This window comes from Fusarium keratoplasticum, chromosome 10 (assembly GCF_025433545.1).
Source record: "Fusarium keratoplasticum isolate Fu6.1 chromosome 10, whole genome shotgun sequence".
Taxonomy (NCBI): domain Eukaryota; kingdom Fungi; phylum Ascomycota; class Sordariomycetes; order Hypocreales; family Nectriaceae; genus Fusarium; species Fusarium keratoplasticum.
In genome coordinates, this window is record NC_070538.1 from 1,904,176 (window position 1) to 1,927,937 (window position 23,762).

Consider the following 23,762-nt stretch of genomic DNA (forward strand, 5'->3'; position numbering starts at 1 on the left):
CGGCGCTATAGAGACGAATGCATGTCCGAGTGAAGCGAGGTTGATGACGATGTCAGCGACGAGGTGGTCGAGATGACTCGAGTAAGTGGTCCTTCTGCAGATCGTGTCGTCTTCGTCACCGCCTACCGCCGTCTTCGAGTGGTGCGCAAAGGTAGGTCGCGGATAGCTTCAATATGGTGTCGTATGTCTTGTCGTGATGTTCTGTCCGTGGCGGGGCACTTTCATTGCTCAGTGGCATTTTTGGACTGCGGGGCTCGCCAATTCGAGCTGTTCTGTGGCAGCCTTGACAGTGTGGCTCATACCGTGTGAATTACTATTTGTACTGCCACTCAGATATATCCTTGAGTTGGGTTATCCTGCCTCAATCTTCGTTTGATGGCGTTTTCTCAAGGACGAGATGACAGGTCTTTTACAAGTGTTGAACCGAATTTCTTCTTAAAATGGGCCTCTAAACGGGTTCCACCACTTCTTGCGGCCTTGCACCTCTTCAGCATGGGGTGAACGAGGCAGATATGCCGTCCTCCACACATCTTGATCGCCATGCCCCTGCCTTGACCCGCGCCGTCTGACTTCTCCCAGCTTGGTGGAAACCGACGACCTGGTTACGATAGAGATGCGGTTCCGGTCTCCGGGAGCCTCCGGGGTGCGTTCGGCTCCGGGAGTTTGTTGGCGATGCCGATCTGCGGACCGCATTCCCCGCCGGCTTGCGGTTGCGGATTTCCTGCTCCTTGTCTTGTCTCGCTTGGACCGCCCTCCTGAGCCTTTCTGAGATCTGATTTCTCTCTGCTGGTCATTTCGGCGAGACTTTTGCCTCCCCCTACTAACCACGCTGCCCCGGGATCTGGAGCTTACCGTTGAGCCGACTCTGCTCGACAAGTCGTTCATGGCACGAATGGCATCCAGGCTCGAACCATTCGACAACGCCATGAGGGATTCGTAGTCGACCGGCTGATGCTCATGTCCTCCCAGGGCGTGGACGACATTGGCCAGGGCGGTGGTGAGCTTCTTTACGATGCGTCTCAGAGCAGATCGTGCAGGAGCTGGGGCATGCTTCAGATCCACGGCTCATGTGGTTTCACAAATATACGCAGACATGACTCACCATCGCCCTTTTCAAACCGAGCACCATTCTGCGAGAGGCGCGAGGAGTATGCTCGGCGAATTCGGGCTCGGTCAGAACGAAGCGAGCTGCTCAGCTCGGAGCGGGTCTCGCTGGCAGCTGCCTCATGACGATTGCTGCGGAAACGCTTGAGGAGAGACAGGCAGTCTGTATAAGTGTCGAGCAAGGAGGCGACAGTGGCCCCAAAATTGCCCATGATATGGTGTAATAACAACTCGGCTCGGCGGCGTGGCGTACAGTAACAGCGACAACAAAACAAGACCCGAAACTGCTCCGCCAGATTGCATAAGAATCGCGAGACGACGTCAAAGGGGCCCGCCACAGGGGACTGCACGTGGGCGCAAACAAGTTCTTTTGCAGGAGAGGCGTGCTGTGGGTGTCAAGGGACGAGGCAGTCAGCGGCCCACAGCCTCCCACTCCCGCCCACAGTCATCACCCACGGCCACCCACCCTGATGTCCGTTACGTACTGCGCTTCCGCTCGGAGCATTCACGGATGGGGATCATGATCGATGGCGGGTGGCCTTGGTCCAAGCTCTCGTGTCCACGAATCCGCACACAAGAGAGATTGGGGATTTCACACCGTACCGAGTCCAGCCGGTTCCAGAGATCCATGGCCATGGATCCATGGAAGGATGGATGAATGGAGACAAAACTACGACGTACGCATTGCAATACCGACTTCGGAATGCATCCCAAAGGGACCCGCTGATGCGAACCTTGGCGGACGTGAGCCCAAACGAGCAAGTTTGTTTGATAACCCTGCATCAACAATGGCGTCGATAACGGCGGCATTCGAGGAGCCAAGGAGCCAAGAGTGCAGGCGGAAGGGCAGAAGGGAGACTTTAAAAAGGAAGCAGAGTCAAGAAATAACGCCCTTAGGGCCGACTCTACGAGCGACCTGAGTAAGGTACGGTACAGTAAAGTTGGGCGGGCGTTGGGGGGAAGTGTGACAGGTGACACACCGATGACGGCTTCGCCCTCCCGTCAATCAGGTCCCGCGATACTACGGAACGGGGACCGCGAGAACCGGAGAGATCAACAGGCGCAAGCGGGTGCGGGAAGAGCCACAAGAGGTCAACACCAGGAGTAGGAGGGCGAGGCCAATCTTGGCAGCCAAAAGGGTGTGGGGGTGGACCAGCCAGAGAGCGTCTGCTAATCAGCTCCAAGCGGCCCGCCCTTGTCGTCTCTTGTCTCGACCCAAGCGTCCATCAATCACCAGCGCAATCCTGACCACGGATCGCAACTCATGGTGCAAGAGCCCTGGCTCTTTGAAGTCAACCCCCTTGCGCCCGTCACGACCACCGCGTGGCCGCCCCCAACTTGCTCACAACCACCCATCCATCCATTGTCCTTGCCTTTGTGGCCCCCAAAACAGACGGGAATACACATGGGACAAGACACAGGCACCCAGGGACCGAGAACCAAGGACCGGCAAGGGGCCAAAGAGTCATGGGAGCCTAGGGGGGTCGGGTGTCCGGGGTCCAGCCAAGCAAGCGTGGACGGGTTATCAATCAGTGCCAGGTGTGGGTGGGCGTCCATCCGAGGGAAGAAAAAAATTTATCGCCCTTCTGCCCATCAATACAGAGCGTGCACGCGCGCCCAGGGTCTGAGGGTCCTGCGGGCTGGGACAGTTTTGGACCAGAGCTGGCGCGTCGCAGCAAATCAAGACGTCTGCGCTATCTGGGTCCTCTGGGTCTTTGCTGGGGCTCTACTGCATCCCCTGAGTTCCCCGTGCCCCTAGCCCTGCCCTAGATCCCTTCTTCAACCTCTGGTGGGTGTTCTCTCGGCGTTCCGTGGGCCCCTTCCCGGCCCTCCAAAGCCCTCAAGGTCCTACCAACACGTCCCCGTGAACTTGGCCGTGGGCCCCTTCGCGTGGGCCTGTCGTTTGTCCCTCGCTGCTGCGGGCCTTTCTTTGCCTTGCCTGGCCTGGGTTCTGGGGCTGCGCTCCGCTGGGCTACGTACCGTACTGGGCTCTCCGTGTCCTGGCCGCGTCCCCCCACCCTCGTCGTCGCCTGTGGTGCCATGGCCCTGCGGGTCTCGACGTGGGAGTTGTGATGCCATCAGCCAGCCAGCGGGCGCAACCGGTCTGGGATTCGTGGGTTGCCCGTCGACGTTGATGGCGAGAGCGGATGATAACGTCGCAGCAGTGGATCCCATTCAGCAGCACCCTTTCGGGTCCGCTAGCGAGATACCTCGCCCAGCATTTCGCAATCGCTCGCAATCGCCGTTCCCGTCGTCCTCTGTCCGCCTCGACTCGACATTCAGTCGCCTCGACCCGCAGACCTGGCCCGCGTACTCTGCTAACACGGTTGGCCGGAATCGCTCAACCCAGCATCCCTGGGGCTCGAATCTCGACATCGCCCTGCTTTATGATTAGAGCCGCCCGCCTGCTGCCCTGTGGGTTTTCCCTTCCGTGCTCCATCTCATATCTGGCTCCCACTGCCGCCGACCTTTCCATGGACGACGTATCTCGCCCTCGATCCCTCTCATCGACGCCTAGGTTCGACGAACCCCAATGTCACCGCCTCCCTCTCACTCTCCCCCACCGGCTTCGACGCCGCAGCTCGACGAGTCTCAGCTACCAAAGGGACAATGTCGCTACATCCTCATGATCCCAGAGCTCAAGGGCCAGCGGTGCGGCTGCATGGGTTTTGACCACAACAAATCGCTTCCCGGTGCCACATGCCACTGCGGCCATCTCTCCTGCTTCCATGTCCCTTCGGCGGACGCGCCTTCGCCTATCAAGAACAAGGCCGAAATTGAACTCATCAAGCAACGCGTCCGGGAGATCGAAGAGAGCCTGGACAGGAACGACCATGATCGCCTCTCAGGCTTGATCTCTCGCATCAGCGAGTTGGAGGAGACTGTTGAGAAGAACAAGGAGGAAGCTTCAGCTGAACTCAAGGGCTCCTATCGCAATGCCTCGGCCGCATGGCAGCTTGTCTCCCAGTTGGAGCAGACGGTGAAGAAGCTGCAGGAAACCGTCCAATCGCATGACGAGCAGATGACAAAGACGGGAATACAGGTGGACGAGTTGGTCAACCGTCAGCTGGAATTACTGGATAGCGACGAAATGATGGAGGAGAGAATCGAGAAGCTGGAAAGTGCTGAGCCCTTACTATCACCGCCCCAAGATATTGACTCTGCCGACACACCTTTTGAACCCTTACACCTATCGCCAACAACTACCAACACTCACCAACAAACTATCAACCCCCCACAACCTAACCAGACTTTTCGATCCCCAGCTATTGGACCCCTGAGACCATGGACCATCCATGTCTCCCTGATGCCCTCCAGAGAACAACCATTTCCATTTGAAAAGGACACCACCTCATATAAGAGATGTCTCTCCCGTGGCTTACACCGAATGATCGCAGTGGAAGGTGACGATGCCCACGCCTTCACAACCGCCGTTTCGCGGGCCTTTCAATCTCTGCTCAAAGGCCGGCCGTGGATGCCTCTGCAAGCAAAGCTGTGCGATGCCGAGCGTCTTCAAGGCTTGCCCATGCTTCGACAACTGGAACCCTCTTTCATCCACGGTCAATACGACAGGGCCTTCCTTCGACAACACTGTGCCGTCCTCGACGTAAGTGGCAAGATGGATTCGTTGTACATTGCCATGGAGCACGACACCCTGTCGTGGAACTTCCTGAAGCGATCGCCCATCTACCTCGAGGGGCTTGAATCTGCATGGGAGCACGACGTCGTGCTCGACCAGAAGGACGACCAAGACCCATCATCCAGAGATCACTATGGTGACGAGGGGGGTGACGAGTCACCCCCTGCCGGCAACATCGTTGGAGCCTTCAAAGGGCTGAAGCGTAGCATGTCTGAAGTGTCATGCTCATCAAGCCTGGACGACACAGAAGGACCCCTCACGAAACTGCCACGGACGTGCAAGTCGTCCCGACTAGAGATGCGACGCGGAGTCGAGACTGCGCGATAGGATGAGGAGGGATCGGGACGAGAGCACGGCACCAACAACTAAACACCACCATTTTGCGATTTCACTCACGGGCATTAGAAAAGGGACACCAAGGGATTATGAAAGCGACTGGTTTTCTCTGCACTGGGCATATAATTGGGGCGTTCAGACACTTTTGGGAAACTACTATTGAGATACCTCGGGCACTGCACTGGCCCGTCTTTTGAAACAAAAGAAAGGCTCGCTCTTTTTCGGGATGGTATGACTTGGGAATAAAGGGATTTGGTTTTTTTTTTGGATTTGGATTTGGTTAGAAGCATAGACGAAAAGAGGTTGGAATATCCATCCCGATACTTGTACATGTACACATAGGAAGAAGAGGATTCCTCATGTTTGAGCCCTTACTTGCTACCTACGATACGATAACGATTTTGCCACGAGGGGCTTCATGTTTCACAAGCAGAGCCTCGCTGGTGATGACACGAGAGATGACGGTGTATCTGCCCGGGTCCAAGACATGTGTTGGGATGATATTGGTCTCCTTTGTTTCCTCTCACCACAGCGACAACAACACAGCTTGACTGAGATGCTTTGACAATAGATAACGCCATACCGCCCCCGGGTGGTATCGCTTCCACTCAGCCACCGGTGTCAGATAGAACCCCTGCACCGCAGGAATGGGCCTCATTGGGCCGATTAGATCTTTTTTTTCTGAGGCGGCATGAGGGTCAAGGTGAGATTTTCCCATGCCGCCCGCCCGTCAAACGGGCCCTATCACGGTGGTGGGGGTCGGTGAGCCTCAAACAGAGGCGGTCATGGCTTTGAGTCGCGTATACAGGCTGGACAGGGTCTCTTTGTACCCAAGAACTCTAATCAAACTGCCGTGTTGCTTATCTCGGTTCCGGAGAGCCGGATGGGCATCCCGTTTCGTTGATGTCCCAGACCGCCTTATGGCCGTTTGTATTGGATCTGCCGGCATGAAGTTGCTCTCGGCCATGACGTCGGGCGTAAACATTACCTGCGTGCACTATGTTTGTTTGTTTGCATTAGGGCTATGCCAATATATCCAGACACCGCGGCGTGTCGTTCATGTCAGATAGGCCCTGGACATCTGAGGCGCCTAGATAATCTTTGTCGTCACGTGTGGCTGCAGATATGTATGCTCAAGGGGATGATATCTGGCCATGAAGGGAGAGACATGGTGACTCTTCACACTCATTACTTGCTGGTTCGGGATCAAGCCTAGTTTGTTTGCTGACGAGTCACCATATGCAATAACCCATCATGCCAAACTGCAATTCAACCGTTCAAAGTCCTACAACCTTGTAAGATGGGGAGGGAGCCTTGTCGTTGTTTCATGCAGCCAGAGACGATGAGGCTGAGATCAACGTGGCATCCCTGTGAGGGCATCGTCACAAGGCAGTCTGCACTCTACAAACGTTGACCAGGGTGTTGAGGCGATCTTTGAAAAGCCAAGAACCGGTTTTTTCATCCCATCTTTTGATCGTCAACGGCATGGCATTGGATCCAATGGGAAGTGTTTGTTTGCGATGCTAGAGTATGAACGGTTTGGACGTCCCAAGTTGTAGCGGCTCAGCGGGTACCTACAGCGCGGAGGGCGCCTGGAAGCTTAGCGGCGGAGAAGCCGGGCTCTTACTCCGATCGGCCCATTTGGGACAACCTCCAAACGGGACATCAGCCTCAACCTTGGCCTTTTTCACATCCTTCTTCCATCTTGAATCACAGCCTGTGTAATAGATTTGCTCTCGACATTTAATCACGGCAGAGCGAAACTCATCAATGCTCTTCTAACTTGTTCATCTCTCCTCTTTTCAACCACAAATCGCAACTCGCTCCTCTTCCGCGCTCTCTACATCCACACGCAGCCTCACCACCATGGATCTCGATATCGAGATGGACGACGCCGTCGACACGGCCCCCGACGCGCCCGTTGCCGATCTCGGTCGCGATGACATCCTGGTAAGACCGAACCGCTCTGCCTCCCTCCGCGACAATCGGAATTGACCCCCATCATCAGCAGCCCGACGAACCAGAAGAGCCTGGTGAGGTCGCCGACGATGAGCCCGCCACGACCGACGACTCCAAGATCCTGATCCCCAACAAGATTCACATCCGGGGCGTCGACACCCTGCACACCTCGGACATCAAAGCCTACGTCAAGGCCCATTTCGGCGACGTCGACAGGGTCGAATGGATCGACGACTCGTCCGCCAACCTCCTCTTCCCCTCCGAGCCCACGGCGCGCGACGCCATTGTCGCGCTGAGCTCCGTCCCCGTGGCCGACGCGACTGCCCTGGCCATCGGCGAATCCCTCCCCGCGAAGCCCTTTGAGGGCAAGCCAGAGATTTCTCTCCAAGTCCGCTTCGCCGTCGTGAGCGACAGGAAGCAGGCCGGCGCCGCCCTCCGAAGTCGATACTACCTCCTCCACCCGGAGCACGACCCCGAAGAGCGGCGCAGACGCAACCAGGAGAACCGTTCCAGGTATAGGGACCGCGATGGTGATTATCATAGGAACGGTGGCGGTAGACGGAGACGAAACTCGGACGACGAGGTAGAGACTTATGAAGCCAGCATGTACGACGACGCGCCCCGTCCGGAACGGAGAAGGCGCGATTCGGACCTGATAGATGAACGACCGCGCTCATATGCCCGCGAGAACCGAGGAAAGGAGCTCTTTTCCGGCCGGAGGCCACAGCGAGATCGGTCTGCTTCGCCGGCTCGCGACGGTGACGGCGATGACCTCATGGGCGAGCGAGCCAGTTCTTCCGGCAACAGACACAGGGCGCGCGCGCTCAAGGATCGCAGATCAGCAGACAACGGCGCCAAGGAGCTGTTCCCGGTCAAATCGTCTATTAAACAGTTTGGCGGAGGAAACCTGGACCACCTCGAGGCAGCCATAGGATCGGCGGGCCTGAGAGAAGAGGACCGCCCCAAGATCGTCTCGGTACCGACCACAAAGCCCAGCGGCAGCAGCGCGTTTAATATACGCGGCATGGCGAACCAGCAAGGCAGCGGCGAGGGCTTCTCCATCAAGGGAGCCGCGGGGGCTAACGCTCGAGAACTGTTCCCCTCCAAGCTGGGCGGGAGCAACGCGGGCAAGGAGCTGTTTGGCGGTGGAAGGTCCAAGCAGCGGCAGAAGGCCGAGGATCTCTTCTCCTAGGAGGACGGGGGGCGAGGAAATGGGGGCTTTGGGTCAACTATACGGATGCATTGAGCTGGGCTGGGCTGGACTTGGGCTGGGCTGGTGCACGCATGCATATTGGTGAATAGATTGGTTTTGATACGATACCACGGCGCAATAAAATCAGTAGCCATAGTCTGGGCAGATTGTCTCGTCTTGTCTCGTCTTGTCTCGTCTTGTCTCGTCTGATCTCGGCTTCTCTTGGTGTTTAATATGTTGCCTTTTACGGATAGCTTCCATTTTGATATTTCGAGTTACCCTTGACACGATGTAAACGACTTCATCCCCTTTGGGATCTCAACTCTACCACCATTTCTCAACCAGGACTCGTCTCTTTTCAAGTCCTCCCTCTCCTGTGAGGCCTTCAACAAGCTCATCCGTCATTCCCTGAGGTCCACACACATACACCAGTCCCTCATCCGTTCTGTCTCCCACCGCCTTTCTAATATCTTCAACATTAAACCGTCTTGTCAACACCTCAAACCCAGTGCTGTTCGCTCCCTCGGTCACTCCTCCCGTTGCAAAGACCTTTAGATCACCCCTAAGCTTCCCTTGAGCAAACCAGCCCGCAATCCTCTCCAAGAAGATAACCTCCTTGAGTCCTCCTTTAGGCACCTTGCTAGCATACAGAACCCTCACATCAACATCATGTCCTCCATCAGCGATATGTCCTATCATGCTAACAAGCGGGTTAATGCCAACACCCCCGGCAACAAACACTACACGACGTATCCCACCCATCGGCACATCCTGCGGTGGAAAGACAAAGCTCCCCCCAACCCTAACCTGGAGCGTCGAGCCTAGGATTTCAGATGGCGGCTGCCACAGCCATGCGGCGGGCGGGTTCTCGGGAGACGCCTGCACAGCAAGGTCAAAGTACGGCTCGTCTGCGGAGGAGGCGTTTGATGGCCGGGACGTGATGGTGAAGCCACCTGGCTTGTCGACGCCGGGGACGTATGTGTCGAGCCACTGGCCGGCAGAGAACTGCACACCATAAGCGACGTTCTTCATGGGTATCCCATGCTTGACTTTAACGTACCTTGACCGGTCGAGGGAGTAGTAGACGGAACGACCGGATTGCCTCATTGGCCTGCTCTATCTTACTGAGTTTCACAGGCAGAAGGCTCTGCCAACCACGTGTAAGCATTCAGTCTCCATTGCAGCGGGCATACCAACCTCATCGCGAGGCTCTTGGGCCGTTCGCTCGAGATGAGTAGTCCGGTTGGTCGACATGGCTACCACGAAGGACTTGGCTGGGCGAATCGTTGAACTTTGATACAAAGAAAGCACTCGTCTATACGACAGCGGTATCTTAAAAGGCATAAGTAGAAGTTGTCTCAAGTGATAGTTGTTCAAACAACAATAATTGGTCTGTATGCAGTCTTGTGTCATTCACTGTGGGGGTTCACAAGCCATAGACTCCAAAGCCAATAGATCGTCAAGCTGAGTAAGGCAAGTAACACCAAAGACGCTAGTCTCTTAATATCAACAGTGCTCGACATTTCAAACGAGTTTAATTATTGAAATTTTGTTGCAATGAACAAGAATTGATGCTTTACCGTCCGTTTTAGGATTCTATCTCCCCCCCAAAGCTCCAGCTCCTATAAGTCATGGCCCCCGCGAGCCACATTACCTTGTCGACATCCAGTGCCCGTCAACTCATATACACAGACAGCTCCATGCTTAAGATTCTAAGCAGGCTCTGTCCAGTTAACCTGCTCCATGACCTGTCCGGCAGCAGGGTGTGTATATCCGATCCTCAGACGGAGTCGCAGAGGCTACAAAGACTGTTAGCATATTCAAAGTATGATATAGGAACTGTATAGAACTTACCCCCTTGCTTCCAGACACCCTCATCATCTGGGAGGCTTCAGCTCCAGGTCCAATGTCCGAGGAAGAGATGCTCAGAAGCTGCAGCTTCTGGGACTTGGGAACGGCAGCCTGCAGCGACACGTTGGACAGGCTAGCCGCGCCCGATGTGTTGCGGAACTTGGCAGTGGCCTGGATGAGACCTTCGGCGTTGCGCTGGATCTGGAACGTCACGTTGAGATCGTTGTTGTCGTAGCAGGGGATGCCAGCAGGCGCTGCCGGGGCCTGGGGCTGAGGGGTCGAGGAAGGAACAGCAGACATGAGGTCAAAGCTTGATGATGCAGGGGGTGCGGGAGACGCGGTAGAAGATCCAGGAGCAGAACCAAATAGATCCATAATGGATGAAACATTGGATTGCTGGGGAGGTGGTGAGGTTGAGCTTGGAGGAGGGGAGGTGGTGCCGCCAAGAATGTCAGCCAGGAGATCAGTGTTGGTCGTCGAGGGGGCGTTGGACGGCGTGGCAGCTGGCGCGTCCATGATATCAAGGAGATCCTGTTCCGTCGGCTTAATGACTCGTGATTTCCGGTTGGCAGCCTTCTTCTTTGTGGGCGCAGGTCCAAGGACTCGCGACTCCTCCTTGATCTGGGGAATGGGCATCTTCTCGAGAACACCTCGTCGGATCTGGTCAAAGCTGAAGAGGTTGTTGTACTCAACCACTCGCTGCTGGATCTCAACATCAAGACTTGTCTGGTGATATTGCAAGAGTCGTCGAATCTTCTCAATCTGAGCGGCATCGGAGAATCGAGTCGTCAACTTCATGAGGGCCGTCACAATGTACTCGGTAGAGACCTGCGTGGCATAGGCGCTGTTCAGAATCAGGGAGAACAGGTCGACAACCTCGTGCTCCTTGACCTCCTGAACAAGCTCCTCCTCCTCATACTGTCCACCCTTGAGGAGGACATCCGCGTACTCGCCGATGCACCAGGCGCCAGCCTGTGTCAGACTCTCCTGGGTAATGTCCTTCTTGAGGTTGATGTACAGTTTTTGCACCGCATAAGTCTGGAGCTCAGGGGTAGTGGCGACCAGACGGACAAACGACGAGAGGATCTGCTCCTTGACATAGTTGCCGGCCAGCGACAAGACACGAAGCATTGTGTCAAAGTGCCATCGCTTGTTGGGCGCAAACTTGTCAGCAGCAATGCCAATCTGGCTAGTCATGGTCGGCTTAAACTCATTATCGGCAACCTCAAGGAAGGCCAATAGCTCCCGGATTAGGACTCGGACATTGGTCTCGTTGATCAAGGTAAAGCTCAGGTCCAAGGCTCGGCGTCGAATGCTGATATCGGGGTCTCTCAAACATTCCAGGATCGTATTTCGGTGCCTCTGCACGGCATTGGGCTCGATGGCGACCACCTTGATCAGGGTGTTGAGGGCCACGTATCGGATGTTGTTGTCGCGGTTGGTAAGGAACTTGCCCAGGATGTTGACACCCAGTACCCTCAGACCAGAGTCGGCCTCGATGTCGAGGATGGTTCGGACCGCTTCGTAGAGAATTGAGTTGCCGACGTTCTTGGATGATTCCGTGTTGGTGGCGACCTGTGCTAAGATATCGTTGATCTGCTCGCTGGTCTCGGCATCGCCCACAGCCAGAACCCTCAGGAGGTGTAGAATCTTGACCTGCAGGAAGGGATCCGTAATGCCAGTAACATCATGCTCGGGTGCGTAGCCTGAAGTCGCGAGGCCCTTGAGAGTCCTGACGAGTCCAGGGACAAAGGATCTGAACTTCTCAACGATTCCTTCCTCTCCGCCCTCCTCCTCGTCTGCCTCGCAAAGGCTGGTCACCAGGGTCAGTCCGCAGAGCAGGACACCGTGGTTCCTATCCGCAAGAAGCTGCGTCGCCTTCTCGAGGAAGTGCTCCTGCAGATCCGGCACCTTGCGACATATCCTCATGGCGCAGAGGGCAGCCTTTCTTCGAATGTATGGGTTGGAGGTGGAAATGAGGTTTTCGATTTCGGGGAAGAGATCTCTCGACATCTCGATCGACGCAATGTTTCCCAGCGTGCAGAGCGCGAGGCCAACAACATATTGATTGGAGTGTCCGAGGTCGCTGGGCCAGAGGTTAGCAGCCAGTTGGCTACATCAGGGGTTACGGCATGGGCCTACTTCTTGAGTGAGTTGGTGACAAGCGTCAGAACCTCCTGGTTCTCATCCAACAGCAAACTAGTAGCAAGATGTCCTAGGCGCTTATCGGCGAATCGAGGCGAGGCCAGGAGCTTCAGACATTCGATCTGTCCAAAGTGGGTTCGCTCTCCGAGGGTGAAGAGGTAGAGCAGCTTTGCGACATTGTTCCGACTATCCCAGAGTCAGCACTACAACGGTCCAGGATAGCATTGCTAGCCGGCAGTCCTCCAGGCCGCACACAGCACCCACCGAATGTTATGGTCATGGCTCTCCTCTCTGAAGCTGGCGCGGATTGCAGCGCTCTCCTTCTGGATGACAGCTCGCTCGTCGGCAATGGTCTTGGCCGCACGCACGTTTCGAATGAACTGTTTCACTGCGCCAGGTAGAAACACAAAGTAAGTCCTTGTCCGGTCAAGTCGCGGGGGGATGGCTCGTAGAGCAGGGACGTCGGCGCCGTACGGGAACTCATCTTGAGGAGAACGACCCAGCGGTTGGGCCGTCTTGTCGATGCTTATCCAGGGGTCGAGAGAGCGGTTCGAGAAGTAGCGGAGGTGGCCAAAAGCTCAATCAGGTCCAGCAGGAAGCAAATATCCAGATGAAGCCTTGAGCAGGACGACAAGAGGATAGCGGACGAGGTAGTTATTTGCAGCCTTGCTGTTGGCTCAAGGCAGCTGTTTAAAAAGAGGGCAAGGTAGGTTGCGCCGTCACGGGTCAGTGACGGTGTGTGCTGCTGTGCTGTGCTTCTGCTTGCGTTCCAGTTGCGGCGGCGGACACCTTTCAACGTGGGGCACGGGCACGGGCTCCACTGCCCCCGAGCCTGAACCCCTTGGCGACGTACCTCTGTTAGTCATCCGCAATGAGCTTAATGAAGGTATCAAGACGGATCGATGAATAAAATATTCATATTGAATAGGGCATAGGGTCAAATAGAAAGGCTCAAATAGAATCAATGCCATGGCTCATGACCGCATAATTTCGACAAGAATAAGAAAGACTAAATTACACGCCAAGCCCACTGTTACAGGATCTCGGCCGTTTCCATCTTCCCCTCAAACCCAATGCCTCTCATTATCCATCCCAACTCATGTTCCTCCTCCTGATATTCATGTCTCCTCGCTGCCTACTGTACATCTGGGCGGCTCAGCGGGTGTGCTTCCGTGTTCAGCACCCACTTGTCCAGGCTGATTACGTCGAACTCGCTAAAGATGAGGTAGAAATACTTGAGCGTCTCGGCCAGCCAGAAACTCTCCATGCTGTCCATCTTGACCGGTTCCGTCTTGGTCACATCGTCCACCGCCGATGCCGCAATATCTGTTCGCGTGACCTTCTCAATCGTCTCGAACATGGTCCACGCCTTGTCCATCCAGCTCGAGTCACCGGTAATTCGGTACATGATGAAGATGGACTCGATCGCCTCCGGTCTGAGGATGTATCGCCCGTCAGTCACCCCCGTCATTCCCTTGGGGATGTTGTGCTTCTTGACGATATCCTCGACGGTAGGCTTCTTCCACTCTGATGCTCTCATCGGTGGGGGGTTGAATTCAGAGGCATGTTGCTCCTCAACGGCCTTGAGCCATCTCTCCTCACTCCAGACACAGTCGTTGGTCGCTGGTGTATCGGCATTTCCGCATGGGATAAAGTGGAAGATTTCAGGGCCAAGTCCAGTCTGCGTAGCATGGTAAGACCAGACGCAGCCTTCTGTGAGCTGAGTGGCAATCTCGAGATCGGCTGGGCGGTTAAAGATACGACTAGCCATTGCCACCATGCCTCCAGCAAAACAGGTCAGGTGCTGGCCTCGGGGGACTGAGCTATACTTGGGCTGTTCGCCAGGCAGATCTGTAACCTGGTAGTCACCCGAGATGATGATAGGCTTCTCCCAAGGCGTCAGTGCCCTCCTGAACAGATGCTTAATGGCGACGGGAATGAAGCTCTCATATAGTCGCCGCGGCTGGTCAACTTGGCCGTTGAGGAGGAGATACTGCTTGGGCAGATACTCGTACAGTGAGTCTGACATGCCTCCCAGGGTGAAGTCGGTGCCCGCATGGAAGGCAGGCGTGTAAGCGTCAATGACGACGGGCCACATGCCGGGAAGACGAGTGTTGAGCTGCGTAGACTCAAACTGATCACCAATTCGCTTCACCGCATCGTAATATCTCATGTCGTTGGTGAGCTGAGATAGTTTGGTGAGTTCCAGGCTCAGAGAGCCAAGCTCCGAAACAAGAGCTTCCCGTGAGGCTGACTGCTGCTGTCCATACGCAGCCCTAAATCAGGTGTGAGAAGATGAACAAACTCCATGAGCAGGGGCAACTTACTTCTTCCACTCCCATCGAGTGACGGGCATGTGGTTGGGAGTATCAAAGGCGCACATAATCAGGTTGCCAACCTCGATGGCCTTCTTCAAGAGAGTGGCATGAGTCCTGCCACTGAGTTCATAAGCTGAGAGAAAACCTCCCAGGTAACGAATAGTAGTCTCAAAGATGTTGATGGTATTCATCGAGCTCTTTGTAAAGTCAATTCCGTCTGCTGCGGCGACAGCCTTTGTGAACTCATCCTTCATGTCCATGATCCATAGCGTGTCGAGAGAGTCGACCAGGGTGGCAGCCCATCCACCAAAAGGATCCTTTGACTTGCCGGTCAGAGGGGTCACTTCATCGTGCATCCACGCGTAGTTTGAGTAGCCACTCCAGCTGTGCTCAAAGCTCTTCTTGACAGCAGCCAGACGGGTCAGTCGAAGCTCCTTGGCGACGGCGTTCTCGGTGGGCGGGACAGCTTGGATCTGGGGGATCTTGACATTGGCGTCGCCCTTGGGTAATGTGGCCAGCTTCTCGGTCGCGATGGGATACTTTGCAGGCCGTCGCGTCCAGGCATTGGGACCTTTGCCCTGGAGAGGATCTTCATCGCCGAATAGAGTAAAGGAGCCCGAGTTTGACAGGTACCAAAAGCACAGGATCCAGACGCACGCGACACCAAGCCAGAGGCGCCCACGACGCAGAGGGCCGACCATTTTGTAGTAATTACACGGGCAAACCCCCGAGAGGCGACGCAGGGTCAACAAGAGAGAGGGAGGCGTAATTCAGGACCTCACATGGCAGGCCCAAGACGGGAAAAGGCTGAAGAAGACGAGGCGCGGGGACGGGGACGGGGACGGAGACGTTGCAGCTGTCAGAAAAGTTTGGGCTTTTTCGCGATGTGTCTGTCTCGACTAGGAGCAAAGGGACGGGAATCAGAATCAGCCTCATCTAACTCGAACCGAGCCTAGGCAGCTTAAGTTGGTAGCGGCTGAACCTCGCGGCTTTTCCTGCCGGAGCTCGTATAAAGGGAAGGGACGGGCAGCCCAGGCATCCCTCTTCTGGCCTGTTCTCGCCCAACGCCAGCTATGTCTGATGTGCCAGTGTCTGTGGCTGGTGGCTATTGAACACAAATTGCGACGAGCTGTCTAACACGTGCAATGGAATGCGCCGCCTTCGAAATACGACAGGGCCATTCATCAATGCTCGCTCATGCTGCCCTTGCTTGGCGTCCATCCTAATATAGACACCCATGCCGCAGTGTAGGACAGATTTGGAGGACAGGTTGTCAGCTAGAATACGCTTCTACTGCTGTATGCTTCTTCTCTTCCCTCTCAGCTCGCGTTGTCAACCTCCAACCAGCTGGAGTGGCAATCACTTCAACTTCAACTTCGACCGACGCCATCGCATACCTTGTAATTACAGCCTGCTTCACGAGATCAACTCGTACTTGTGGGGTCAATCCCAGCTCCTCCCTTGCACCATGGACTCGCATCCATGGAGCATGTGTGGGCATAGCGTCCCTCGTAAGCTGACCCGGCTACCTGCTCCGAGTCTAGCCAAATCCCTTTAGCAAGGAGCGCTGCGAGCTGCCATCCACTAGACGCCCCAGATTCCTCTCAACAAAGGGCTCATCTGGCCCCCTGAACAGGAGCATGAACACGGCGCCCTGTGACTGGCCATTCAATGCCACGTAGGATGTTGTCGAGACGTATTGCACATCGAGATAAGCACTCAAGTCTAGGCCTAGACGATACGGCCAATTTGCTGAGCCCCTTATCGGAGAAGGCCTGGGTGGGCTGGGCTGTAGGGCTGAGAGACATCCTTCTCAGTGCATGCTGAAAACGGCCTTTCTGACCGCTCGCCGCCCCTCACCAGAGTGCCTCAACAGTCTTGCAACATGAGGCTGGCTGCACATGTCAGCCGTCAGCGTGTCACAATTTCAACCTGGCGACACACACACAATCACATCAAGAATCAAGACCAAAGACCATGTGGAAAAATTGCTCTGTTGTCATGATTCATGAGCCATGTAGATAAAAAACCATGGGACAACAACAGCCGTGGAGACATGAGTAAACACGGAAAGCTAGTCACTCCTCACAACTTTGGCCCAACTATCGAAGATGTCCTCCGAATCGCTTGCAGTTTTGCTATTAAATAAAGAAGAGTACCCGTGTTCCCTAGGACCATGCGCACTCGCTGCCAGCGTCGGCATGCAAATGGCATGCCTGGGGATTCGGTTGTTCAGGTATCAAGCAGGTCGTTTATTTTTGCATCATGAGCTGGACAAACTCGTTGTCTATAGTCGTGGTCAGTATTGAGAAGCGTCGCTGGCAACTTCTCGTCAGCAGTGACGGAAGAGACTCACAGTCGATTCGGCCATCACCGTCCTGGTCAGCCTCCCGGATCATCTCATCAACCTCGTCGTCGGTAAGCTTCTCGCCGATAGAGGTCATAACGTGTCGGAGCTCAGCAGCAGAAATGAAGCCGTTGTTATCACGATCGAAGACCTGGCGGTGAGTTAGCACATCAAGACTTCAGCGAAGCATAATCCCACCAACCTTGAAAGCCTCACGGATCTCCTCCTCGGAGTCAGTGTCCTTCATCTTGCGCGCCATCATGGTAAGGAACTCTTGACACTAGCGTCAGTCTTGTTTTGTCGGCCCAGGCTTGTCAAGTTCTACGCACCAGGGAAGTCGATGGTGCCGTTGTTGTCGGCGTCGACCTCGTTGATCATGTCCTGAAGCTCAGACTCGGAGGGGTTCTGGCCGAGGGAGCGCATGACGGTGCCCAGCTCCTTGGTGGTGATCTGGCCTAGAGCGAAACGTTTAGTTTACCGTCTCGAAACGATTCGCATCGACTGAAGAGCAGTGTGCGCATAGAGGTTCGATGCATCATGTAATTCGGAAAAAGAATCGGGCTGAGGCCGACGAGGGGCTTTGCGAGCAGGAGGGAGCATCACTCACCATCGCCATCCTTGTCCTACGCAAGAGGTTAGCGACAGCCTCGCCAGAAGATGGCCGCTCAGAGGAGCGACAGGGAGAGTAACTTACGAACAGGGAGAAGGCCTCCTTGAACTCAGAGACCTGCTCTTCGGTGAGGGAGTCGGCCTACAACGACAACTTGCGTCAGTCCATGGTCTCGAAAATACGGCATCAAAACCATCAGCGTGAGCCCCTCTCATCAAGTCGCCGCGGGGTCAATGCCCATCGGCAGTAAGGGGAGAGGGGACAAGGCGGTAAACAACAATGGATGGCGACTACGTCGCGCAGCCAGGCGGAATGGGTAGCGCAACTCACCATGTTGGTCGTAGGTGATAACAAAAGACGTGATAGTAAAAGTGTGGGTGTCGATCGCACGAGAGAGGAGGATGACTTGGACAAGTTCTGAGGTCGCGGGGTTGTCGAGCCAAGAAAGTCGGACCTTTTCGCTTCACGGGTTTGGAGCTTTCGTGGGGAGTGTCCAAGGTCAGGGGAAATAATAGGTACCTAAGGCAAAAAGTACAGGATAACTGGAGAGGGGAAAGAGAATGCACTGTGTTTTGCACTGTCCGGAGGCTCTGATGGAGGTGCCCCAGGGGCCTTGAGGGGGCTTCCAGGGAGCCTGTTCAGTGGCAGGAGCTCTATGAAAGGGGCACATGAGGCGCCGTAGTGGCGGGGACTGCCGAAGGGGATGGCGTGTGTGGAGCCTCCAGATTGCTAACACTGTGCGGCTCCCTCTCGTTTCCGTTTCAGCAGTTCCCTCAGCTGTCGCTGCATGGAAGGAAGCTCCCGTCTGAGGTGAGCCACCCAGGCGACAGTCGGTCGGTACGTACCTCATCTCCCAGAACGGAAAGGGACACTCCTCAGAAACCCCTGTCGAATGGGACTCCATGCTGTGTCGTAATGCTCCAGTCCAGCTCCCAGCCAAAGCCAGCTACAGATACCACCAGCCTCAACCCGCATTCGACTCGGTTCGCGATCCTCGCTCATGACGACAACGACGCCTTCATTGACCGTCCCATGACGCTCCCTTGGCAACTCGCTCTGCTCGATCCAATTTCGCATTCTTGCTCGCTCTGACGGTCGTTCCTATCCCCGTCTGCGTCCGCCATGTGGCGAGACCGCACTAACCTGTACGAGGGCTCCCATTGTCAACTCATCATTGTTCGCTGTCAGGGCGGAAGCTGATTCTTCTGGGTATCAGATACATCTCCTACCGGCAGTCTTACGCGCACCATCCCACCCCGCGGAGACCATATGGACCCGGCGCTTCTGCCGGCAGCGCCCTTGCCGACTCATACACCACCAGTTATGCGAACGACGACCGTCGCGGCCTTCTCTCGGCCGGCGCATTCGAAGACGATGGCGACGCCGTGATTGAGATGGACCTGCTTCCCCCTCGCTGGGCCGATGTTTCCGATGAGATCACAGACTTGCTCGCCAATATCGCTACTAAGGGTCAGAACCTCGAGAAGCTACATCAGAAGCATGTGCTACCCGGCTTCAACGATGAGGACGCCAAGAGGGCGGAGGAGGCACAGATAGAGAGGCTCACGCAAGATATCACCAAGGGTTTCCATGATTGCCATCGCTGTATCCAGCGGATTGAGCAGATGGTGCGCGAGTCTCAACACTCCAATACCATTACAAGGGCCGAGGAAACGATGGCCAAGAATATCCAAATCTCCCTCGCCGCAAGAGTTCAAGAAGCAAGTGCCAACTTCAGAAAGAAGCAAAGCGCATATTTAAAGAGTTTGTTACACCCGTATTCTGGCTCGTCTTGATCTAACCCTGTATCACAGAGCTTCGCGGCATGGGTGGCCTTGGTGCTCTCAGCCCTGTCGGCGAAAGATCCAGCACTCCCCAACCGGGCTATCTCGATCCCTCACTCCAAGAATCCGATGCCGACCGCTCATTCTCGCAAACTACCCTCCAGCAGGCTACTCAACAAAGGGTGCTTCACTCTAATGATGCCGCCATCGCCCAGCGCGAGCGGGAGATCGAGGACATCGCTCAGGGCATCATTGAGCTCTCAGACCTGTTCCGCGATCTCCAAACCATGGTCATCGACCAGGGCACAATGCTCGACCGCATCGACTACAACGTCGAGCGTATGAACACCGATGTCAAGGCTGCCGAGACGGAACTCAAGGTCGCGTCGGGCTACCAGCGGAGGACGACCAAGCGAAAGATCATCCTTCTCCTAATTCTTATCATCTTTGGCATGTTCATTCTGCTGCTGATCAAGCCCAAGAAGCACGGCTAGAAGGCGTCTAGTGATTGACAATGTCAGGGATACCCGCTGCCATCCGACGCTCTGCGGTCATTTAGCGATCCGGGTGCTCAAGGAGGCAGCTTTTACTACACGGATGTACCAATACAATGTAAAGCAGGTCATGAGGGTCATGTCGCCGATGTACTTGGAGTCACGGTTTTTTTGTCTAATAATATTACACTGGCTAGATTCAGCTTTCATTATGCGTTTCATGGCCAACAGTGTGGGCTATTTGGCCTTTCATATCTCCTCATCATCACCTCCATCTTTATCATAGGTCTTCTTGAAGAGCCTGGGGTAGTTCTTCCACATCTTGGGCTTCTGGTTCTCGATCTCTTTCGATAGCTGAGCAACTCCAGGGAGAATCTCAGAGCCCCATGCCTCATCCACGAGACGCTTCATGTTCTCGGGTGATAGCTCCCGATTGTCCCTCGCCCTGGCTCTCGCTCGTCCAGGTAAATGTGCCACGGCAATGCGCTTGATGATGGCACTCCGCACAATCTGCTTATCAATGAAGACGCCCCTGTCACGTAGGAGGGCCAGGAGGCGAACTCCATACGCCAGGTCAAAGTCTTGAGCCCCTGCTTGCTTGACCTTCATGAGGGACAGTGTCGTCGGCGCCTGAGCCAACGTCTTGTCGAAACCCCATCTCAGGATTGCGCGCTGGAGGCTGTTGTCAAAGATCTTTTGCACTGGGTGCTGTCTGTGTGTAAAGGGTAGATCGGCCGGTATGCGAAACACCTTTTTCACCTTCTTGGCCCGTTTTTGCCAGCCGTCATAAGTGTTCTCGTCCGGCTCGGACTTGTCGCCCTTGAGCTCTTCCTCTGTGAGGCCCATCTCAGCTCTCCAAAACTCTTCAGGGAAATGGCTTCGTTTGCCTTTCTGCGGTTCTTCGACTGAGGGGTCTAGCAACAACTCCGTCTTCTCAGATTCCTTGTTTTGTATTACGCCCGGTTTAGGGGGCAGGTCTCTCCAGTGAACTGGGATCAGGCCTCCATACTCGGGGTTGTATAGTTCGCAGATCTCATAGCTCAGCTCCTCGAGCTCACTGAAGCGGCCGAGACGCCCCAGGTTGTAAAGAAGCATCTGCCAGTACCTGATAGGGATAGCGACATCGTGGCGTGCTACCCGCAAGGCAAGGTTGATGGCCCTGTCAAGTTGGGGATCTCCCTGGAGCCCGTAAAACTTTTGTTTGCTGGTCTTTGGGTGGTACCAGATATCCTTGAAAACTCGGTGTAGCAGCGCGGCCGAGTTTTTTTGCCACAGACTAACATGGGATGTGTCCATCTCATCAAGGACCAACCTCACTTTGTGGAGGTCCTCCCTGTCCAGCATTGCGCGGAGATGATTGTTGAGCTGTTTTGCATGAGAATATCTTTGCTGAGACGTGAAAACCTCCAAAGCGTCCACTTCTTGAAGAAGCCGCTCTCGCCCCCGATCCTGCTGTCGAGCAGCGGCCGCAAGCAGCAATTGCCGTGTTTCTGGGTCGTCGAATTCATCTGGGTGAATGTCACAATGTAACAGATCCCTGAGCAAGTCATCATTACCTCCTTGAGCAAAGGACACGATGGCTTTGCAGTAAAGTTTGGGGGCAATGGCAATCCTCAGCTTCTGAAGCTGGGTGAGGCGGTCTAATACGCCACGAGCGTCGTCTTCTCGAAGGGCAACAGACTGCAGTGAGAGTGGCCCGATGGTTCGCAAGCCAAGCTTGTGCATGAGGTTGATTGCAAACTCTGAAGAAGTCCATGAGCTTGCAAACCATCGAGCCGTGAACTTGTCGCTGTATATGCCCTTGGGTTGGTCTGCTTGGGAGTCCTTGGGTGTCGAATCTGCCAGGGCGCCTTGATCGCTACCATCTGGTCCAAGGAGTTTCAGCTCCTCTTGAGCAAGACCAATTGTGGGAAAGTATCGTGAAGCAAAGCTGAGGAATGGCTTTGACTTTGACGACGTTGGATGGTCGTTGAAAAGAATGAACCTTTTCCTCCAGACTCGAGCCGGATGAGATTGACCCGAATCAAAGAGAGCCGGTACAACGTAGTCGTACAGCTCACGAAATGGACTGAAGATATACATCCTCGTCAGGGTTCTCTGAATCTCGGGAGAGAAATCAATGACAAAGCTGGTCAGGAGAGCACCGAAGCTATCCAGGTCAGGACGAAAGCCCGGCATCAGCTTCAGGTGCCAACGAGATGCAGCGTCATAGTCGCTCTGGCTGAGGTAAAAGTGAACCACCTTCATGTACAGTTCAGGCCAATTGAAGTCGTATTCGTCGCGAAGCTGTTCAGCAAATGCGAAGAGTTCCTCCATTCGATCTGCGTCTGTTAACGCTGCTTTCAAAATATTATCACGCAGAAACTCTGCTCGAGGTTCAGCTATAACGTGCACCTCTCCGGCCTTTCGGAGCTCCTTGAACATCTCCCATACGCCTTTGTCTCCCTGACTGTGACGAGTTGTTACGATTCGACGCTCCCAGTCAGATACCTCGTCCAGCACAGGGTTGTGCGCAGACAGATTCAAGTTTCCGCTCCCACGAAGCCGTATACCCAAAGGCGTAGGTACTCTCGCCTCGCGTGACCCCAATGCTCCATCCTCAAGGCGTATTCTCGGCGACCCAGACGTTGTCGACCTCCATCTCCTCTGCGTTATTGCATTCTCAGCAGTCGAAGAACATGTGATGCAATTTGGGAAGCTTGGTGTCGCTAATAGGGGTACGAGAGCCGGGCACCGGGATCGGAGTCGAACGGCGATACTCAAAGACCGGGGGCTTGAGACGGACGAAATTCGTGCTGGTGTCGGTGCATCCGGGAAGCGTTGAATGCGCTTCAGCATTCGATACATAGCCGGTAGTCGGGTTCACCAGCTCCAGTTGGATTCACATCACCGCATTGGGTCATGTAAAGGTCGTAGCAGCAAAAGCATAGAAGTTCGCAACGTCGAAGAATTCGGCATGGATATCCATATCTACCCGGAGCTACAAGACTTTTTTGATTCGCGCATCAGTGACCTCGCTCGCGGTAATGGATGCATGGGTCGCGCTAGCACGTGCCCACCAACGGGAACGCTGAAAGCTGTGCTGAGTCATGCTCTGCTTCCGGCTCCAATCAGGTTATGGCCTCATTTCTTCTACCGAACATCGACATCCTCCGTTCACCACTCAACCACCCCACACGATACCAACCATCGGAATCTCCCACGCCTCTCAATCAACCTCTTTCAAAATGGGGTACGTGCAATTGATCCCTAGCCGACTCTCGCGGTGACCAGAATCGCCTCCTTCGATCCCAATGGCCATTGCCGAGCCCGGACAGCACCGAACATCACATCATACGAGAATCCGTCACTGACATTCTCGCAGCCTCGTCGACGCTAAGAACCAGGTGCCTCAGCACCAGCGATTCTACCAGAACGCCTACAAGAACCACACCCGTTTGTGGAAGATTGTACGATCCGAATTGATCATCTCGCTTCCCGCCGACCTTCCCGCTGACCGAGCCGATAGAACCCCCGCAGCCGCGTCTTCCTCACTCCCTACCTCATCCTCCTCTGGGGTACCTTCGGCGGTGAGTTTCCTACATTGAATCCGAGACATGCGTTGGAGTTCGGAACCCCGGTGCTGACCAACATGCAGCCAGCGTCTACGGTGCCGGCCGCAAGGTCCTTGGCTACAACTCCTACTTCTAAAGGATGGAGCTTGGTCGACTTGTCCTATAGCTTGCGAGACGATGGATGGTCAATGTGACTAGTAGAGTGTGTCAATAGATGGAGATGGACCCAATATGATATCCCCACGGAGCTGTCATCGTTTCACTGTGTTCTGTTGGTGCTCTGAACCGTGTTCATCTATTCACACGTGATTGCCATTAAACCTGGACTCCTAAATTCTAGAATACAGCACGGGAAAAGCCGGGAACCGGCATATATCAACGATGGTGTCTAGTGCTCTGCACCGACCAGCAACTGTCCGTTGAAAGAT

General features: G+C 54.9%; 9 protein-coding genes across 9 annotated transcripts; 4 read left to right on the plus strand and 5 right to left on the minus strand.

Moving 5' to 3' along the window:
- Positions 1–435: 435 nt before the first annotated feature.
- On the minus strand, positions 436–1,364 carry NCS57_01246700 (uncharacterized protein; the record flags this gene model as incomplete). The annotated part of the gene is made up of 2 exons (XM_053062140.1): positions 1,103–1,364; positions 436–1,040 (listed from the first exon to the last, which is right to left on the minus strand). The coding sequence occupies exons 1-2, from the start codon at positions 1,314–1,316 to the stop codon at positions 436–438; spliced, it is 819 nt and encodes a 272-aa protein (XP_052908668.1). The 5' UTR covers positions 1,317–1,364.
- Positions 1,365–3,637: 2,273 nt separating this feature from the next.
- Positions 3,638–5,071, plus strand: NCS57_01246800 (uncharacterized protein; the record flags this gene model as incomplete). Its single annotated transcript, XM_053062141.1, has 1 exon — positions 3,638–5,071. One exon carries the CDS (start codon positions 3,638–3,640, stop codon positions 5,069–5,071), a length of 1,434 nt encoding a protein of 477 aa, XP_052908669.1.
- Positions 5,072–6,946: 1,875 nt separating this feature from the next.
- Positions 6,947–8,231, plus strand: NCS57_01246900 (uncharacterized protein; the record flags this gene model as incomplete). The annotated part of the gene is made up of 2 exons (XM_053062142.1): positions 6,947–7,030; positions 7,089–8,231. The coding sequence occupies 2 exons, from the start codon at positions 6,947–6,949 to the stop codon at positions 8,229–8,231; spliced, it is 1,227 nt and encodes a 408-aa protein (XP_052908670.1).
- Positions 8,232–8,555: 324 nt separating this feature from the next.
- NCS57_01247000 (FAD-binding FR-type domain-containing protein) lies at positions 8,556–9,575 on the minus strand (the record flags this gene model as incomplete). The annotated part of the gene is made up of 3 exons (XM_053062143.1): positions 8,556–9,236; positions 9,292–9,378; positions 9,429–9,575. 3 exons carry the CDS (start codon positions 9,573–9,575, stop codon positions 8,556–8,558), a joined length of 915 nt encoding a protein of 304 aa, XP_052908671.1.
- Positions 9,576–9,943: 368 nt separating this feature from the next.
- NCS57_01247100 (Alpha-1,2-Mannosidase) lies at positions 9,944–15,246 on the minus strand (the record flags this gene model as incomplete). The annotated part of the gene is made up of 6 exons (XM_053062144.1): positions 9,944–10,030; positions 10,086–12,168; positions 12,225–12,413; positions 12,492–12,752; positions 13,367–14,503; positions 14,555–15,246. The coding sequence occupies 6 exons, from the start codon at positions 15,244–15,246 to the stop codon at positions 9,944–9,946; spliced, it is 4,449 nt and encodes a 1,482-aa protein (XP_052908672.1).
- Positions 15,247–16,797: 1,551 nt separating this feature from the next.
- Positions 16,798–17,991, minus strand: NCS57_01247200 (calmodulin; the record flags this gene model as incomplete). The annotated part of the gene is made up of 7 exons (XM_053062145.1): positions 17,833–17,991; positions 17,587–17,643; positions 17,500–17,515; positions 17,222–17,347; positions 17,095–17,165; positions 16,902–17,043; positions 16,798–16,832 (listed from the first exon to the last, which is right to left on the minus strand). Exons 1-7 carry the CDS (start codon positions 17,833–17,835, stop codon positions 16,798–16,800), a joined length of 450 nt encoding a protein of 149 aa, XP_052908673.1. The 5' UTR covers positions 17,836–17,991.
- A 633-nt stretch (positions 17,992–18,624) lies between these two features.
- NCS57_01247300 (uncharacterized protein) lies at positions 18,625–19,780 on the plus strand (the record flags this gene model as incomplete). Its single annotated transcript, XM_053062146.1, has 3 exons — positions 18,625–18,647; positions 18,719–19,266; positions 19,317–19,780. 3 exons carry the CDS (start codon positions 18,625–18,627, stop codon positions 19,778–19,780), a joined length of 1,035 nt encoding a protein of 344 aa, XP_052908674.1.
- Positions 19,781–20,029: 249 nt separating this feature from the next.
- Positions 20,030–22,204, minus strand: NCS57_01247400 (uncharacterized protein; the record flags this gene model as incomplete). The annotated part of the gene is made up of 1 exon (XM_053062147.1): positions 20,030–22,204. The coding sequence occupies one exon, from the start codon at positions 22,202–22,204 to the stop codon at positions 20,030–20,032; it is 2,175 nt and encodes a 724-aa protein (XP_052908675.1).
- Positions 22,205–23,007: 803 nt separating this feature from the next.
- On the plus strand, positions 23,008–23,470 carry NCS57_01247500 (uncharacterized protein; the record flags this gene model as incomplete). The annotated part of the gene is made up of 4 exons (XM_053062148.1): positions 23,008–23,012; positions 23,145–23,229; positions 23,289–23,349; positions 23,418–23,470. The coding sequence occupies 4 exons, from the start codon at positions 23,008–23,010 to the stop codon at positions 23,468–23,470; spliced, it is 204 nt and encodes a 67-aa protein (XP_052908676.1).
- Between the last annotated feature and the right edge of the window lie 292 nt (positions 23,471–23,762).